At 57.6% G+C, this 17,645-nt stretch overlaps 2 protein-coding genes across 2 annotated transcripts in view; both read right to left on the bottom strand.

The window, feature by feature from the left end:
* Positions 1 to 1,782, bottom strand: part of EIF3G (eukaryotic translation initiation factor 3 subunit G) — a 7,556-nt gene extending 5,774 nt beyond the window's left edge. The window contains exons 1-2 of the mRNA XM_014961133.1: positions 1,679 to 1,782; positions 1,176 to 1,225 (exon numbers count right to left, since the gene is read on the bottom strand). Of these exons, the coding sequence (XP_014816619.1) occupies positions 1,176 to 1,225; positions 1,679 to 1,698 (70 nt within the window). The 5' untranslated portion in view covers positions 1,699 to 1,782. The remainder of the gene's footprint in view (positions 1 to 1,175; positions 1,226 to 1,678) is intronic.
* A 311-nt stretch (positions 1,783 to 2,093) lies between these two features.
* The window catches only part of DNMT1 (DNA (cytosine-5-)-methyltransferase 1), a 26,991-nt gene continuing 11,439 nt past the window's right edge, over positions 2,094 to 17,645 (bottom strand). The window contains exons 14-34 of the mRNA XM_014961129.1: positions 17,097 to 17,284; positions 16,464 to 16,653; positions 16,205 to 16,302; positions 15,945 to 16,092; positions 15,702 to 15,817; positions 14,992 to 15,193; positions 14,778 to 14,911; positions 14,488 to 14,661; positions 13,827 to 14,048; positions 8,872 to 9,064; positions 8,139 to 8,229; positions 6,678 to 6,812; positions 5,306 to 5,588; positions 5,061 to 5,202; positions 4,691 to 4,857; positions 4,436 to 4,613; positions 3,971 to 4,166; positions 3,735 to 3,898; positions 2,682 to 2,798; positions 2,435 to 2,525; positions 2,094 to 2,290 (exon numbers count right to left, since the gene is read on the bottom strand). Of these exons, the coding sequence (XP_014816615.1) occupies positions 2,226 to 2,290; positions 2,435 to 2,525; positions 2,682 to 2,798; positions 3,735 to 3,898; positions 3,971 to 4,166; positions 4,436 to 4,613; positions 4,691 to 4,857; positions 5,061 to 5,202; positions 5,306 to 5,588; positions 6,678 to 6,812; positions 8,139 to 8,229; positions 8,872 to 9,064; positions 13,827 to 14,048; positions 14,488 to 14,661; positions 14,778 to 14,911; positions 14,992 to 15,193; positions 15,702 to 15,817; positions 15,945 to 16,092; positions 16,205 to 16,302; positions 16,464 to 16,653; positions 17,097 to 17,284 (3,294 nt within the window). The 3' untranslated portion in view covers positions 2,094 to 2,225. The remainder of the gene's footprint in view (positions 2,291 to 2,434; positions 2,526 to 2,681; positions 2,799 to 3,734; positions 3,899 to 3,970; positions 4,167 to 4,435; positions 4,614 to 4,690; positions 4,858 to 5,060; positions 5,203 to 5,305; positions 5,589 to 6,677; positions 6,813 to 8,138; positions 8,230 to 8,871; positions 9,065 to 13,826; positions 14,049 to 14,487; positions 14,662 to 14,777; positions 14,912 to 14,991; positions 15,194 to 15,701; positions 15,818 to 15,944; positions 16,093 to 16,204; positions 16,303 to 16,463; positions 16,654 to 17,096; positions 17,285 to 17,645) is intronic.

The following is a 17,645-nucleotide window of genomic DNA, read 5'->3' as shown; positions in this document are numbered from 1 at the left end:
GCCCCACTCTCTCCCCCGAGCACAAGAAAAGGGCAAACAGCCAAGAAATCTCAGCCACTCCAACCCCCCCCAGGCTTCCTCAGCCCCTGAAATGGGTGGAATAAGGATGGTGAGGGGGGATTCTGCTCCCTCTTCCAGGTCAGGCACGCTCTGCTCGTAAGAATCAGCCTCAGAGAAGAGGCTAAGAACCTGTTTTGAGCCCTAGACAAAGAGCAAGGCGTCTCTGGGCCGATTTTAGGAATAGCAGCTGCTCTTTTTCCCCAGAAATATCCCCCGGTTACCAGCAGGAGGAGCAACAGGGGAGAGAAGGAAGGGGGAGAGAAGGAAGGGGGAGAGAAGGAAGGGGGAGAGACACCCCCTCGTTTGGGGTGAGCCTGACACAGGGGGAAAGAGCCCCACACACACCCCCCCACAGCCAGGAGGTGCCCCACTCTCTCCCCCGAGCACAAGAAAAGGGCAAACAGCCAAGAAATCTCAGCCACTCCAACCCCCCCCAGGCTTCCTCAGCCCCTGAAATGGGTGGAATAAGGATGGTGAGGGGGGATTCTGCTCCCTCTTCCAGGTCAGGCACGCTCTGCTCGTAAGAATCAGCCTCAGAGAAGAGGCTAAGAACCTGTTTTGAGCCCTAGACAAAGAGCAAGGCGTCTCTGGGCCGATTTTAGGAATAGCAGCTGCTCTTTTTCCCCAGAAATATCCCCCGGTTACCAGCAGGAGGAGCAACAAGGGAAAAAGGGGGAGGGAACCAGTCACTCACCGTCCTCTCCACCCTCCTCTTCCACCTGGTCAGCCCAGCTGGGCTTTGAGCTGCGGAGAAAGCAAAGCTTTTAACCTGCTACCCCCTTCCAAGCCCCCTACCCCATCGCTTGGGGACTTTACTGTCCCCTCAGCCCCAAATTCCAGGCCCTAATCGCCTCGCTGTCCCTTCAGCCCCGGGCTCCAGGCCCCAGCCGCCCCGCTGAGCTCTCAACCCCGGGTTCCGGCCATAAACACGCTCCCCCTCGCCGCTTTCGGCCCCCAGCACCACCGCAAAGAACCTGTTTTGAGCCCTAGACAAAGAGCAAGGCGTCTCTGGGCCGATTTTAGGAATAGCAGCTGCTCTTTTTCCCCAGAAATATCCCCCGGTTACCAGCAGGAGGAGCAACAAGGGAAAAAGGGGGAGGGAACCAGTCACTCACCGTCCTCTCCACCCTCCTCTTCCACCTGGTCAGCCCAGCTGGGCTTTGAGCTGCGGAGAAAGCAAAGCTTTTAACCTGCTACCCCCTTCCAAGCCCCCTACCCCATCGCTTGGGGACTTTACTGTCCCCTCAGCCCCAAGCTCCAGGCCCCAGCCGCCCCGCTGAGCCCTCAGCCCCGCGCTCCAGGCCCCAGCCGCCCCGCTGTCCCCTCAGCCCCGGGTTCCGGCCACACACACGCTCCCCCTCGCCGCTTTCGGCCTCCAGCACCGCCGCAGTCTCCTTCCCTTCGCCCATCGCAGCCCCAAACCCGCCCGAAGCCTCCTAAGGCCTACCAGGCCCCACATCCGAGGCGTACCAGGCCCCACATCCGAGGCCCGCAGGCCCCAGCCCCCCTCCGTCCCTCCCTCCGAGGCCCTCCTCCCCCGCAGCCCCGCTCCCTGGTCCCCGAGACCTAACGCCTGGTCCCCGGGACCCTCCGCCCTCGTTCGGCCCCGGCCCCTCACTCGTAGTCGCCCGTCGGCATCGCGCTCCCACCGCCCTCACGCCCGGCAACCGGAAGGAGGCGCCACACTTCCGGCGGCGTCGCGCCACTTCCGGTCCAATAGAAACGGAATGGAATGGGCGGGGAGGGCCGCGTTGCATGCCGGGAGGCGGTTGCTAGGCAACGCCTCAAGTAGGCCGCGCGGGGCCTAGGCAAAAAAAAAGGGGGGGTTTTATAATTCATAGGAGAGATTTATTTGAAGAAATATTACAACATATAAAAACTACATAAAGTATCAATTCCCACTTGTACAAAGCGGCCGATTATTTTCCATACAAGGCGGCGTAAAAACAGGGAGCAGGGCCCCAGGGGGGCTCCCCCCTAGGCCAGGAGGGAGACACGAGCAGGGCCGGGGGGGGGCTCCGCGCCAGGAATTCCAAAAATAAACAAAACAAACCACAAACAAACAAACAAAAAATCAAATAAAACCAAAAAAAAAAAAAAAAAAAGGGGGTTAAAATAAATCAGTGCATGTTTGGGAGTCCTGGTGCCGGAGGAGAGGCCGCGTGTCAGTCAGCGGTTTCCATGGTCTCCATCTTCTCCACCGTCCCCATCTTCTCTGGGGCGCTGAGGTCTGGAGAGAGAGAGAAGAGGGGGTGACACCGCCGAACCCCAACCCAGGGTGACCCCATCTCCAGGAGGGCTGAGGCCGGGGACGTCATATCCAACTCCATGGCACGGGGAAAGGATGGCGGCGGCTCCCGGCCACGGCACCTACCCGCCGTGTCTTCCCTCAGCTTCGCCAACATGCACGACTTGATCTCCAGCCCGATGGCTTTGGCTAGTGGAGGAGGCACTGCGTTACCGACCTGCGACAGAGAGAGGGTTAAGGCTGGGCACCGGCTCCGCCATGATGCCAGTGGTGCCACCGGCGAGGGGTTTGCCACCAACAATGGCACCAGCGAGGGGGTTTTCCACCCACGAGGGGGTTTTCCACCCACGAGGGGTTTGCCGGCAGCACTGACCTGTCTGTGCTTGTCGAGGATGTTCCCGAAGAGGCGATAGGTATCGGGGAAGCCCTGGGAGCGGGCACATTCCCTCACGCTCACCACCCGGTGCTGCTCCGGGTGCAGCACCCGACCCTACAGCAGCCAAGAAAAACCAAAATGAAACATCAAGCCTTTGGACGGGGTCCCCCCAACAACACCCTCCTCTCCAAACTGGAGATAGGGATTTGATGGTGGGCTCTTCGGTGGATGAGGACCCAGCTGGATTGTGCCCCTGTACTCAGCACTGGGGAGGCCACACCTCGAGTATTGTGTCCAGTTTTGGGCACCTCAATATGAGATATCGAGGTGCTGGAGTGAGTGCAGAGGAGGGCAACGAAGCTGGTGAGGGGGCTGGAAAACAAATCGTATGAGGAGCGGCTGAGGGAGTTGGGACTGTTTAGTATGAGGAAGAGGAGGCTGAGGGGAGACCTCATCACTCTCTACAACTCCTTGAAAGGACACTGTAGAGAGGTTGGTGCTGGGCTCTTCTCCCAGGTAATTAGTGACAGAACGAGAGGGAACGGCTTCAAGCTCCAACAGGGGAGGTTTAGATTGAACATTAGGAAAGAATTTTTCACCGAAAGAGTGGTCGGGCATTGGAACAGGCTGCCCAGGGAGGGGGTGGAGTCACCATCCCTGGCTGTGTTTAAGGGCCATTTAGATGCAGTGCTGAGGGACATGGTGTAGGGGAGGACTTTGTAGAGTAGGGGAGATGGTTGGACTCGATGATCCCAAGGGTCTCTTCCAACCTAGACCATTCTATGATTCTGTGATCCAGAGGATGGTGGTCAACGGCTCGATGTCCAACCTAGACGATTCTATGATTTTATGATCCAGAGGATGGTGGTCAACGGCTCAATATCCAGATGGAAACGGGTGACCAGTGGTGCCCCTCAGGGGTCCATACTGGGAACCAGCACGCTCAACATCTTCAAGCAATGACATTCTAGGATTCTATGACCATGTTGGGCGGCCATTGGGTGATGCCTGCCCCTTCCCAGCGGAGGGGACGGATCTGGTGGCACCCACCTGCTTGCCCATGGGCTCGGGGTTGGTGACGGTGGTGCTGAAGAAGCCATCCCACTCCAGGCGCCCGTAGAGCCCAGCCCAGTGGTTGTGCCGGTTGCCGGTATGGGGCAGACACCAGGGGATGAGGGTGTTGAATTGCCGGTCCGCCGGGTCGCAGGGCTTGCCTGGGAAAGATGGAGAGGGTGAAGAAGGGGCAGAGAGGCAGCCATGGGTGTTTTTGGGGAGCCAGCACCTACCTTCGGCGCAGGAGCAGACCCCCCGAAGAGCCCCAGAGCTGCTGCGGCCATTTTTCTTCTCGTGGTGTGTGTACCGCAGTTTGCGTGTGGTGGTGCCGTCCGACAGCCTCACCTCGATGTTGGGCAGGTCACGCCAATCGGAACCCGGGGCCAAGGGGATGTGTCTCATCCGGGCTGCGACCAGGGCACTCATGTCCTGCCAACAACAAGCCCACTGTCACCACAGGGGACGCAGAGGGACATGGGCCACCCCAAGAGCTCCATTCTTCTCTCCAGGGAAGGCTGGGGGAGAGGGATAAGTCCCAGCATCTCCAGTTAACTTTTGGGAAAGTTAACCAAGGAGGGCTTGGGGATGGTCCCTCTCACCCCACCTCACGTCCAACCCACCCTTGACCCCCATCTCGGTTTGGGTCTGAGGGGTCCGAGCGCAGCCCGGTCCCCGCATTGAGACCCCAACACCCGCACCTTGCAGATATGGTCCCTGAGGATGGGCTGATACTGGGAGCCCCGAATCTGTCGCTGGAACCAGGACTGGGGTTCCCCGTTGTAGGAGATCTCCAGGGCAGAGGCACCGTTCCTGACCTCCGGCAGGTCGGACATGGTGTCCCGCACGGTGATGGTGCGGAAAGGGCCGGAATACGTCCTGGGAGGAAGGAGGGAACCATCAGCAGCCGAAACTTCGGCCTTCACCAGGCCCCGGCATGGCTCCCTAAGGCTCACCGGGTGATATTGCTAACGAACTTCTTGTCGTCCACCACCACGCTCAGCTGACAGGCACGGGGGGCGAAGACGTGCAAAGGCTCGGGGAACATGGGCAGCTTCTCACCAGGAGCTGCAGCCAGGACGATGGCTCTCCGCCGCGTCTGGGCCACGCCGTACTGGCCAGCCTGGGAATGGGAAGGGACAACTCCTGAAGGAGATGGAACATCCCCATCCACTCTGTGCCCTCAAAGAGCTGGGAACATCCCCTAAGCCACCAAGGAGCAACGCAACCAACTACTCCTTCAGGGATGGTTCACACCAGAGTTGGGTGAGAGAAGAAGAGGTTTCACCCCCAAATTCAGTGTCTTGGGGTCACCCAGCACCCTACCTGTAGGACCCCGAAGGTGCACTGGTAACCCATACGGACGAGGCAGCGCAGGGTGAGCTTCAGCACCATGGAACGTTTGAAGGACACGAAGTTCCTGACGTTCTCCAGAAGGAAGAACCGCGGTCTGTAGTAGTCGCAGTAACTGCGAGGAGGGAGAGGGGACACGCCAGCAAGGCGAGAAGAACCTTTGAGGTGGGGAGGGGTCCGCACCCCAAGATGGCTCCTCGCCAACCTCCCCTGCTCACCTGAGGAAGGAGACCACCAGGGAGTTCTTGAACTTGGAGTAGGTGCGGGAGTTGAAGCGGTTCATGCCGCTGAAGCCCTGGCAGGGGGGACCACCACACAGCATCTCCACATCCCCCTTCTGTGGCAGCTTCTGCCCCAGCGAGTTGGTCTTCTCGCCGGACATGACCAGCTTCAGCAGGACGTTACAATCCTCCGTGAAGACGGTTGTGCCGGGATTGTTCAACCGGAAGGCCTGAGCGGCCGGTTCCCACATCTCGATGGCCCACAGCGTCTCCGACACGCCTGGGGAGACAAAGTGGAGAAGATCTTGAGCCTGTGTGGGGGAGCAGAGCACCAGCTCGCACCCCCTCATCCCCCCACCTGCCCAACCCCACCGTCAGCTCCAAGGAACCGAGCGGCCAGCGCCGATGCCCGTCCCCCCAGGGGCTCCGCTTGTCACCCCACCGTGGTCATAGATCATAGAATTGCCCAGACCTCCAAAGGTCATCTAGTCCGACCTCCCCGCAGTCAGCAGGGACACCCCCAACTAGACCAGGTTGCCCAGGGCCTCATCGAGCCTCTCCTTGAATATCTCCAGGGATGGGGCCTCAACCACCTCCCTGGGCAACCTGTTCCAGTGCTCCACCACCCTCACAGTAAAGAACCCCCTCCTCATCTCCAACCTAAATCTGCTTTTCTCCAGTTTGAAGCCATTGCCCCTCGTCCTGTCACTGCAGGCCTTTCTAAACAGGTTCTCCCCAGCCTTCCTGTAGGCTCCCTTCAGGTACTGGAAGGCTGCTCTAAGGTCTCCCCGGAGCCTCCTCTTCTCCAGGCTGAACAACCCCAGCTCCCTCAGCCTGTCCTCAGAGCAGATGATGCTCCATCCCCCTGATCATCCTTGTGGCCCTCCTCTGGACCCGCTCCATCAGGTCCATGTCCTTCTTATATTGAGGGCTCCAGCCCTGCACACAACACTCCAGGTGAGGTCTCACCAGAGCAGAGTAAAGTGGCAGAATCCCCTCTCTGGACCTGCTGGCAACGCTTCTTTTGATGCAGCCCAGGATGGGATTGACCTTCTGGGCTGCAGCTGCACACTGCCTTCTCCTGTCCAGCTTCTCCTCCACCAGCACCCCCAAGTCCCTTTCCTCAGGGCTGCTTTCCAATCCCTCACCCCCCAGTCTCTACTGATGGCCAGGATTATTCCAGCCCAGGTGGACTTGCTCGTGTTGAACCTCATGAGGTTCACCTGGACCCACCTCCCCACCCTGTACTGATGGTGAGGATTGTTCCGGCCCAGGTGCAGAACCTTGCATTTGCTCTTGTTGAACCTCATGAGGTTCACCTGGGCCCACCTCTCCAGCCTGTCCAGGTCCCCACAACCCTGCCGCTCACCTGCCTGGTGGAAGCCCTCGGACAACCCTCCGCAGCCAGAGAAGACATCCAGGGTCCTCAGCTTGGGGAGCTTCAGCTCAGCTGGCTCCTGCTCGCTTTGCTCGCAGGTCACCGATGACTTCCCTTTGCCTTTGCCTGCCAACAGAGCCCCAGCTTGCATCAAAAGGCAAAGTCACTTCCTCCTCCTTTAGTGCTTACAAGGCAAATTCTTCTCCCCCTCCTCCTCCTCCTCTGCAGCAGTTAAAACATCAGCTTCAAGCACCTTTCTGCCCCTTCATTATTTTCCTTGGCGCTGCCACAATACGCCCTTAGAATCATAGCATTGTCCAGGTTGGAAGGGATCTTAAGGATCATCTAGTCCAACCATCAACCCAACATTGATAAAACCCATCGCTAAACCATGTCTCTAAGCACTATGTCAACTCGTCTTTTAAATGCCTCCAGGGATGGTGACTCCACTACTTCCCTGGGCAGCCCGTTCCAAGGCTTCATAACCCTTTCAGTGTCAAAATTGTTCCCAATCTCCAATCTGAACCTCCCCTGGTGCAACTTGAGGCCGTTTCCTCTTGTCCTATCGCCTCCCAGACTTGGGAGAAGAGACCGACCCCCCCCTGGCTACACCCTCCTTTCAGGGAGTTGGAGAGAGCCAGAAGGTCTCCCCTCAGCCTCCTTTTCTCCAGGCTGAACACCCCCAGCTCCCTCAGAAGTTCTCCAGACCCTTCTCCTTGTGCTCCAGACCCCTCACCAGCTCCGTTGCCCTTCTCTGGACCCGCTCCAGCATCTCAATGTGGTTTTTTGTGGTGAGGGGCCCAAAACTGGACACAGTACTCGAGGTGAGGCCTCACCAGTGCCCAGTACAGGGGGACAATCACCTCTCGGGGCCTACTCGCACAGGCCAGGATGCTGGTGGCTTTCTTGGCCACCTGGGCACACTGCTGGCTCATGTTCAGCCAACAGGCCACCAACACCAACAATACTTGAGGTAGGGCCTCACCAGTGCGATGATCACCTCCCTACAGGAGGTACAGGAGGATGAGCACCTCCTAATGCAACCACCTAACTCCAAAATGCATCATCAGAGGCAGCAAACCGATATTTTAGAAGTTCTACTTGACTGAAATTCAAATACTGGGTCGGAGCACGGCTTCATTCCAACGCAGCCCTCTGGTCTTACGTGCCATTTGGAAGGGGTCAGACCAGGATAACTCGGGGGGGGGGCGAGCAGCCAGGGTTGGCAAGTGAAAGGCTTTGAGATCTCTGAGGGACTCCAGGTGCTCTCGCTGTGAGCTTTATTTTTGCCTTAAAAACCAGACCCCGGCACCACATCCTGCCAGAGCGTCAGAGCAAGGGACAGCACAGAAACATCTGGATGTCTCTTATCTCTGCTCAGCAGCGCGTAACGGCAGACGTGAACCGGTTCCCCCACCCAAATCCTCTCCCCCCTCCTTGAGCAAAACTTACCTTTCCCTTTCCCCTTCCCCTTCCCTTTAGTGCCCGAGCTCCGAGCGTGGTTGGGAGGATCTTCAAAGCTCTTGGTTTTGGCGTTGTAAGCCTGGGGGGAGAGAAAAGGGCTCAAGATACTTGAATATAAAGCACTTTTCTAGCTCAGGAGTGGCCAAGGCATTGTCAACACCCCATCGGGGCTGTGAAACCAAAGGGTGGGACACAGAGAATCCATCTCTCCCTCTCCATTGCCTCAGGGAGCTGGGGAGGCCACCCGAGGGTCCAAATTTGTCCCCTCAGCTCCTCTGCTCCAACCAGCTCCTGGTTGGACGCTTGGATGAAAGCTTCCTTTGCATCTGAGACTTAATCCACCAGGAGATGGTGGATTTTTTTTTCACTGAAAGGGTTCTCAGCCCTTGGAATGGGCTGCCCAGGGAGGTGGTTGAGGCCCCATCCCTGGAGGTGTTCAAAAGACAGGTTGATGTAGTGCTGGGAGGTCTGGTTTAGTGATGATGCTCCTTGTTTGTTGTGTGGGTGTCTATTTTTGTCAGTTAGGTTGACGGTTGGACAAGATGATCTTGAAGGTCCCTTCCAACCTAGAAGATTCTGGGATTCTGTGAGATTCCACCAGGGAAGTCCACCAGGAGAACAAGCTACAACTTCTCACTCTGCACAGCAGTTCCTCTGCACGAAACAGAGGCGGAGAGGCAGGACAACCCCGGGGACACCCTCAGAAGCCCTGGCTTCTCACCTCCAAGAAATAAAAGCGGTCCAGCCCACCAGCAGAGTAGTCCTGGATGCTCTCCGTCAGGTCCTCCCCGTACACCACCGTGCACCGGCCCTGCACGGCGCGAAAATCGACCGTCGTCTCCTCGTCGCTCCAATATAAGAGGTTGATGTCGGCGTGGTAGCTGGCTTTCATGGATTTGTGCGTGTTTTCGGGTCTGCAGGGGGAAAAAAAACCACCAAAAATCCAACAAACCTCAAACATCTGGATGGGGGAAGTGTTTTCAGTGAGATCCTCGCCCCGGTCCAGCCTCTGCCGCTCACCCCCCTCCATGTCCCCAGAGAAAGGAGGGTTCTGCAGATGTTCACTGGCACAGCTTGGGCACAGCACCAGAAGGATGATTTATTTCCTACCAAAGGGAGTTTTTTGGGGTTTTTTTTCTTAGAGGAAGGAGAGGGAATCGGCACCAGAGTTTGTAAGTGAATTTAAAGGCAAAAAGAGATGGAAATGGAGGAGCTGTCGGGCTCGAAACACACGGGTCTGAGCGTCAGCACGTTCCTCTCCTGCTGCCAAGGCTCCTCACACTCATCCTTGCGTGGTGTGGGGGAGATGACTAACAGCCTGCAAATGTTTGGGTAAACACCCAGGCCCCAGCAATGGGGCCGAGCCCCAAATACCACAGCCATGAGCCCCTCTGAGTGGTGCCAACATTGCACTGAGTGACCACGTCGCAAATGCTTGAGTCCTCCAGCTCCAGCATGACCTTGAGTTGATGGTACAGAGCTTTTCCCAGCACCCAAGACGTGGGGGAGCCCCACAGCCCACCCAGGAGGGCTTTGCATCCCAATAATACAGCTCCTTTGAGTGGTGCCCACACCACACCGACCAACCACGTCGCGGTGCTCGAGTCCCCCGGCTCCAGCATGACCTTGAGTTGATGGTGAAGAGCTTTTCTCAGCACCCAACACCCCAGAGGAGCCCCACAGCCCACCCAGGAGGGCTCTGCACCCCAATAAAGCAACCCCTTTGAGCGGTGTCCACATCACATTGACCAACCACGTCATGGTGCTCAAGTCCTCCAGCTCCAGCATGACCTTGAGCTGATGGTGAAGAGCTTTTCCCAGCACCCAAGACTTGGGGGAGCCCCACAAATAGGGTTCCTCCACAAGGAGGGCTCTGCACCCCAATAATGAAGCCCCTTTGAGTGGTGCCAACACCACACTGACCAACCACGTCATGGTGCTCGAGTCCCCCAGCTCCGGCATGACCTTGAGCTGATGGTGAAGAGCTTTTCCCAGCACCCAAGACTTGGGGGAGCCCCACAAATAGGGTTCCTCCACAAGGAGGGCTCTGCACCCCAATAATGAAGCCCCTTTGAGTGGTGCCCACACCACATTGACCAACCACGTCATGGTGCTCAAGTCCCCTGGCTCCGGTGCGACCTTGAGCTGATGACCAGCTCCAGCATGACCTTGAGTTGATGGTACAGAGCTTTTCCCAGCACCCAAGACGTGGGGGAGCCCCACAGCCCACCCAGGAGGGCTTTGCATCCCAATAATACAGCTCCTTTGAGTGGTGCCCACACCACACCGACCAACCACGTCGCGGTGCTCGAGTCCCCCGGCTCCAGCATGACCTTGAGTTGATGGTGAAGAGCTTTTCTCAGCACCCAACACCCCAGAGGAGCCCCACAGCCCACCCAGGAGGGCTCTGCACCCCAATAAAGCAACCCCTTTGAGCGGTGTCCACATCACATTGACCAACCACGTCATGGTGCTCAAGTCCTCCAGCTCCAGCATGACCTTGAGCTGATGGTGAAGAGCTTTTCCCAGCACCCAAGACTTGGGGGAGCCCCACAAATAGGGTTCCTCCACAAGGAGGGCTCTGCACCCCAATAATGAAGCCCCTTTGAGTGGTGCCAACACCACACTGACCAACCACGTCATGGTGCTCGAGTCCCCCAGCTCCGGCATGACCTTGAGCTGATGGTGAAGAGCTTTTCCCAGCACCCAAGACTTGGGGGAGCCCCACAAAGAGGGTTCCTCCACAAGGAGGGCTCTGCACCCCAATAACACAGCCCCTTTGAGTGGTGCCCACACCACATTGACCAACCACGTCATGGTGCTCAAGTCCCCTGGCTCCGGTGCGACCTTGAGCTGATGATGAAGAGCTTTTCTCAGCACCCAACACCCCAGGAGGAGCCCCACAGCCCACCCAGGGGGGCTCTGCACCCCAATAACACAGCCCCTTTGAGTGGTGCCCACACCACACCGACCAACCACGTCGTGGTGCTCGAGTCCCCCATCTCCTGTGTGACCTTGAGTTGATGGTGCAGAGCTTTTCCCAGCACCCAACACCCCAGAGGAGACCCACAGCCCACCCAGAGGAGCTCTGCACCCCAATAAAGCAACCCCTTTGAGCGGTGTCCACATCACACCGACCAACCACGTCATGGTGCTCAAGTCTCCTGGCTCCAGCGTGACCTTGAGCTGATGGTGCAGAGCTTTCCCCAGCACCCAAGACTTGGGGGAGCCCCATAAAGAGGGTTCCTCCACAAGGAGGGCTTTGCACCCCAATAACACAGCTCCTTTGAGCTGTGCCCACACCACACTGACCAACCACCTTGTGGTGTTCGAGTCCTCCAGCTCTGGCGTGACCTTGAGCTGATGGTGCAGAGCTTTTCCCAGCACCCAAGACTTGGGGGAGCCCCACAAAGAGGGTTCCTCCACAAGGAGGGCTTTGCACCCCAATAACACAGCCCCTTTGAGCGGTGCCCACACCACACTGACCAACCACGTTGCGGTGCTCGAGTCCTTCAGCTCTGGCATGACCTTGAGTTGATGGTGAAGAGCTTTTCCCAGCACCCAACACCCTGGAGGAGACCCACAGCCCACCCAGGAGGGCTCTGCACCCCAATAAAGCAACCCCTTTGAGCAGTGTCCACACCACACCGACCAACCACATCGTGGTGTTTGAGTCCTCCAGCTCCAGCATGACTTTGAGTTGATGGTGCAGAGCTTTCCCCAGCACCCAACACCTTGAGTTGATGGTGCAGAGCTTTCCCCAGCACCCAACACCCCGGAGGAGCCCCACAAGGAGGGTTCCTCCACAAGGAGGGCTTTGCACCCCAATAACACAGCCCCTTTGAGCGGTGCCCACACCACACCGACCAACCACGTCGTGGTGCTCGAGTCCCCCATCTCCTGTGTGACCTTGAGTTGATGGTGCAGAGCTTTTCCCAGCACCCAACACCCCAGAGGAGACCCACAGCCCACCCAGAGGAGCTCTGCACCCCAATAAAGCAACCCCTTTGAGCGGTGCCCACACCACACGGACCAACCACGTCATGGTGCTCAAGTCCTCCAGCTCCAGCATGACCTTGAGCTGATGGTGAAGAGCTTTTCCCAGCACCCAACACCCCAGAGGAGACCCACAGCCCACCCAGAGGAGCTCTGCACCCCAATAAAGCAACCCCTTTGAGCGGTGTCCACATCACACCGACCAACCACGTCATGGTGCTCAAGTCTCCTGGCTCCAGCGTGACCTTGAGCTGATGGTGCAGAGCTTTCCCCAGCACCCAAGACTTGGGGGAGCCCCATAAAGAGGGTTCCTCCACAAGGAGGGCTCTGCACCCCAATAACACAGCCCCTTTGAATGATGCCCACACCACACTGACCAACCACGTCGTGGTGTTTGAGTCCCCCAGCTCCGGCGTGACCTTGAGCTGATGGTGAAGAGCTTTTCCCAGCACCCAAGACTTGGGGGAGCCCCACAAATAGGGCTCCTCCACAAGGAGGGCTCTGCACCCCAATAACACAGCCCCTTTGAGCGGTGCCCACACCACAATGACCAACCACGTTGCGGTGCTCGAGTCCTTCAGCTCTGGCATGACCTTGAGTTGATGGTGAAGAGCTTTTCCCAGCACCCAACACCCCGGAGGAGCCCCACAGCCCACCCAGGAGGGCTCTGCACCCCAATAAAGCAACCCCTTTGAGCAGTGTCCACACCACACCGACCAACCACATCGTGGTGTTTGAGTCCTCCAGCTCCAGCATGACTTTGAGTTGATGGTGCAGAGCTTTCCCCAGCACCCAACACCTTGAGTTGATGGTGCAGAGCTTTCCCCAGCACCCAACACCCCGGAGGAGCCCCACAAGGAGGGTTCCTCCACAAGGAGGGCTTTGCACCCCAATAACACAGCTCCTTTGAGCTGTGCCCACACCACACTGACCAACCACCTTGTGGTGTTCGAGTCCTCCAGCTCTGGCGTGACCTTGAGCTGATGGTGCAGAGCTTTTCCCAGCACCCAAGACTTGGGGGAGCCCCACAAATAGGGCTCCTCCACAAGGAGGGCTTTGCACCCCTATAACACAGCCCCTTTGAGCGGTGCCCACACCACAATGACCAACCACGTTGCGGTGCTCGAGTCCTTCAGCTCTGGCATGACCTTGAGTTGATGGTGAAGAGCTTTTCCCAGCACCCAACACCCTGGAGGAGACCCACAGCCCACCCAGGAGGGCTCTGCACCCCAATAAAGCAACCCCTTTGAGCAGTGTCCACACCACACCGACCAACCACATCGTGGTGTTTGAGTCCTCCAGCTCCAGCATGACTTTGAGTTGATGGTGCAGAGCTTTCCCCAGCACCCAACACCTTGAGTTGATGGTGCAGAGCTTTCCCCAGCACCCAACACCCCGGAGGAGCCCCACAAGGAGGGTTCCTCCACAAGGAGGGCTTTGCACCCCAATAACACAGCCCCTTTGAGCGGTGCCCACACCACACCGACCAACCACCTCGTGGTGCTCAAGTCCCCTGGCTCTGGCGCGACCACATCACGATGCTCAACTCCCCCAGCTCCAGCATGACCTTGAGTTGATGGTGAAGAGCTCTTCCCAGCACCCAACACCCCGGAGGAGCCCCACAGCCCACCCAGGGGGGTTCTCCACCCCCATAAGGCCGACCCCACCAGCACCACTCACCTGTAGAACTTGTAGATGCGCAGTTTGATGTCGGCCTCGTTGGGTTTGCCGTTGCTGCGGATGTTGCAGAAGATCTCCTTGATGCGGCCCACCCGATAAGGGTCGGGGGCGTCCAAGTTGCTGCCCTTGATGTACTCCGAGTACTTGCGATAGTGCTCCGGGTGCAGCTCCTCATCCACAGCCTCCTTTTTGGGGCGTTTGGCCGGGCTGGCAGGTTTCATACTGGGGGAAAAAAGAGGAGGGAAAGAGGTTGAGGTGTCTCTTTTCCCTCAAAAAAACCCCACCCAGCAGCGAAGAACATCCTCCTCCCTCCTCGCTGCCCATTTCTCCTCCTGTAATTACAGGCAGGTTCTTGTTCACCTTTCAGCTACAGGCTCCTTCTTTTGAAGAAAAAGACTAAAAAGAGAGCAACCCACAAAAGGATTCTGGTCCATCTGCCCAAAACTCAGCCATGGGGATTGTCTGATCAGAGCAAAGTCGCTCAGTTTAATGACAGGAGGTGAAATTGAAGTTGAGGGCCCCCTTAATTTTGAGCTGAGCTTTGGGAAATTAGGGGATGAAGTGCTTTCTTTACAGGTGGGATTCACTACCTGGAAATTATGTTTTCTGCTACAAAAAGGCTTGAGCAAAGAGCATCTTGAGAAGCTCTTCCAGCACCAACCTGAAGGAAAAGGCGTCTGGCAGGAGATAGACGCCGTCTCCCACCCTGTACTGCACCCCGTTCTTGGTGGCCATGGCGTAGAACATCTTCCCATCTCCTTCCTCCAAGGGTTCAGCCACTTTGGGGATCTCCTTGTGCCTCACTTCGTCCAGGCGCGTGCAGCTCATGCAGAACCTGCAGGAAAGGGGGACAGCAGAGCGTGGTGATGAGGCTGGCAGGAGCTGAGAAGGTCCTGCTGCCCGTTTTGGGGCAGAGCAGATCCTGAGAGGTGCCACCTTCAATGCCCTCACTTGTATTTATTGTCTTCCGTGGGCTGAGTTTTTGGTGGGGTTTCGAACCGAGCGTACTCCTGGTCGTACCACATCTGATAAAAATAAGTTCTCCCGTCGTCTTCAACCATCTTGATCTCCATGTCCAGCCCGCCCTGCTAGGAGAGAGGTGGCCACAATGATCTGGGGCTGCTGCCCACCCCCAACCCCCGGGGTCTGCAGGGCTGTCACCCACCTCCATGGACCAGTTCTCCGAGGGCGCCTTGTAGATGACCTTGACTTTGCCGTGGATGTAGGAGAGCTGCATGTCCTCGCACTCGTCCACCAAAAAGAGCTCCAGGGGATCCGAGGTGGCCCCCAGGACGGTATCCGAGCCGGGGCAGAACCAGTGAGCGTGGAACATCTGGCCACTGCTGTCCTCCCACATGGCTGTCACCCTGAGTGGGGGAAGGAGCCAGGGTTATGGGGCACCAGGAAAGGGATCTGAGCCTTGCTGGAGCTCCAGAGTCAGAGAATCATAGAATGGTCTAGGTTGGAAGAGACCCTTGGGATCATCGAGTCCAACAATCTCCCCTACTCTACAAAGTCCTCCCCTACACCATGTCCCTCAGCACTGCATCTAAACGGCCCTTAAACACATCCAAGGATGGTGACTCCACCACTTCAATATCTCTCTTGGATTGAGGTGCCCAAAACTGGACACAACACTCCAGGTGTGGCCTCACCAGTGCTGAGTCCAGGGGCACAATCACCTCCCTACTTCTGCTGGTCACACTATTTTTGATACAAGCCAGGATGCCATTGGCTTTCTTGCCCCCCTGGGCACACGGCCGAGTCCTCAAAGAGCAGCACGGCCAAGCAATTAGGGTTCTTTAATTGGGAAAATCAGCTCTCCCCACACACATCCACCCCAGTGGGAGCAGATTTGTCCCCTTTGGCACCGACCTGGCGAGGTAGAGGGGCTTGGTGGGATCATCAGGGCTGACGGAGACACAGTCTCCCACCTCCAGGGTCTCCGAGTCGATGCAGACCCTCTGGTAGTAGTCCTTCTTCCCATCACTCTGCAGGGGGGAGAGTGGAGAGCACTTAAATCCCCCCCCGGGCAAGCGATGCAGCCCCCTTGGTAGCCCAAATGCCCACCTTCAGCCCTGGCAGAGGGTGGGGAGCAGGGTTCTTGCCCAACCTCACCTTGATGGGTTCTCCCACCCAGGAGATACGACTCTTGTTCTGCTTCTTCTTCCTACCCTGCAGCATCTTCTTGGGAGAAGGCATCTCGGGGATGTTGTCATCCACCTCCTCATCCTCATCAGCCTCCCGGACAGCCAGGTTGGGACACCTGGGGATAGAGAGGACGTGTCACAGCAGCAGGGGACAGTACAGGGACCGTGTCCCCTCTTCCCTGGAGGTGGAGAGGACTTTGGCAGGAGACACTGCTCAGGGGGACGTACCTCCTCTGCAAACAAGCCTGTTTGCTCCGTCCACTGCCCCCAAATTTCACCATGTTCTGGCAAGCCTTGCACTTTCCACACTCGGGCTGCTGGCAGACCTGGAACAGGGCGAAGGGACAAGCTGAACACAGAGATGTCCCAGGCAGGAGGGACAGGGACCTCTGTGGCCTCAAGAAACCCCAAAGGAACAACACCAGAAGTGGACATTGAGGATGGAGGACATGGAGAGGATCAGGTCCACACCAGACCCCCCCGTTACCTCGCAAACGCCGCAGCGCCGGCGCTTCATGGCGTTCTCCTTGTCGTCTTCCCTCTCGTCCTTCTCGATCTGCTCCGAGAAGAAGGTGTCGAAGATGAGGTACACCAGTTTGGTGGTGGTGGCTTTGGTAGGACCCTTGTCCTTGTCGATTTTGGTAGGGTGCCGGATGGCTTGGCGCCTGACGGCTCGCCTGGAAACCAAGGTGACAGCGGTGAGAGGGGGGGGGACCCTGTGCTTCGTATCGCTGGAAGCTACAACCACAACCACCACCCTGACCTCCAGGGACGTTCTCCAGGGAAGAGAGCTCTCCCCAGGGCACCCAAGAGCTGAGGAGCACAGTGGGTGACCCCAACAGGCTGGCACAGGGTCCCCAAGGGGTGCTACAGCAGGACAAGGAGCAAACCCACGCTCTGGAGACCCAACCCAGCTCCTTTCCTTGCTCAGGGCAGAGGGTTTGCCCAGTTTGGGGAGGATTCTGCTCCCACTTCCCAGTGCCACCCAGGCCACTGACCCTAAACCTTCAGCTCATCTCAACTGGGAACGAGCAAAAGGGGTTTTTCTGGGCAAATCCAACAGGAACCCAACCCACCAGGCTCCCGTGGGATGCTGTCCCCCCCAAAAAGAGGGCCTCACCTCTTCCCCAGGGTGACACCAGCCAATTTGATCAAATCCCTCATGCAGGGGGTGATGAGGACGGGGGGTTCGTCGCTGTCCCCCGCTTCGTCGTAGCTTTCCACTTGCTCCACCACGAACTGGGCATGGCGTAGGAGCGAGTCTTCCGTGAAGCGGTTGAAGTTCAACCCGGCGGGAGGGACGGTGGTCTGCAAAGGAGGTCAGGGAGGGGGGGGGTAAAAGAGTTTAGGGCAAAAGAATCATAGAATAGAATCAGAGAATCATTGAGGTTGGAAGAGACCCTTGGGATCATCGAGTCCAACCATCTCCCCTACTCTACAAAGTCCTCCCCTACACCATGTCCCTCAGCACTGCAGGATTGAGGTGCCCAAAACTGGACCCAACACTCGAGGTGTGGCCTCCCCAGTGCTGAGTCCAGGGGCACAATCACCTCCCTACTTCTGCTGGTCACACTATTTTTGATACAAGCCAGGATGCCATTGGCTTTCTTAGAATCCTAGGAAGGTCTAGGTTGGAAGAGACCCTTGGGATCATCGAGTCCAACCATCT

Source organism: Calidris pugnax, unplaced genomic scaffold (genome assembly GCF_001431845.1).
Source record: "Calidris pugnax isolate Ruff unplaced genomic scaffold, ASM143184v1 scaffold553, whole genome shotgun sequence".
Taxonomy (NCBI): domain Eukaryota; kingdom Metazoa; phylum Chordata; class Aves; order Charadriiformes; family Scolopacidae; genus Calidris; species Calidris pugnax.
The sequence above is the reverse complement of the archived record's forward strand: the minus strand, read 5'-3'. Positions and strand labels throughout refer to the sequence as shown.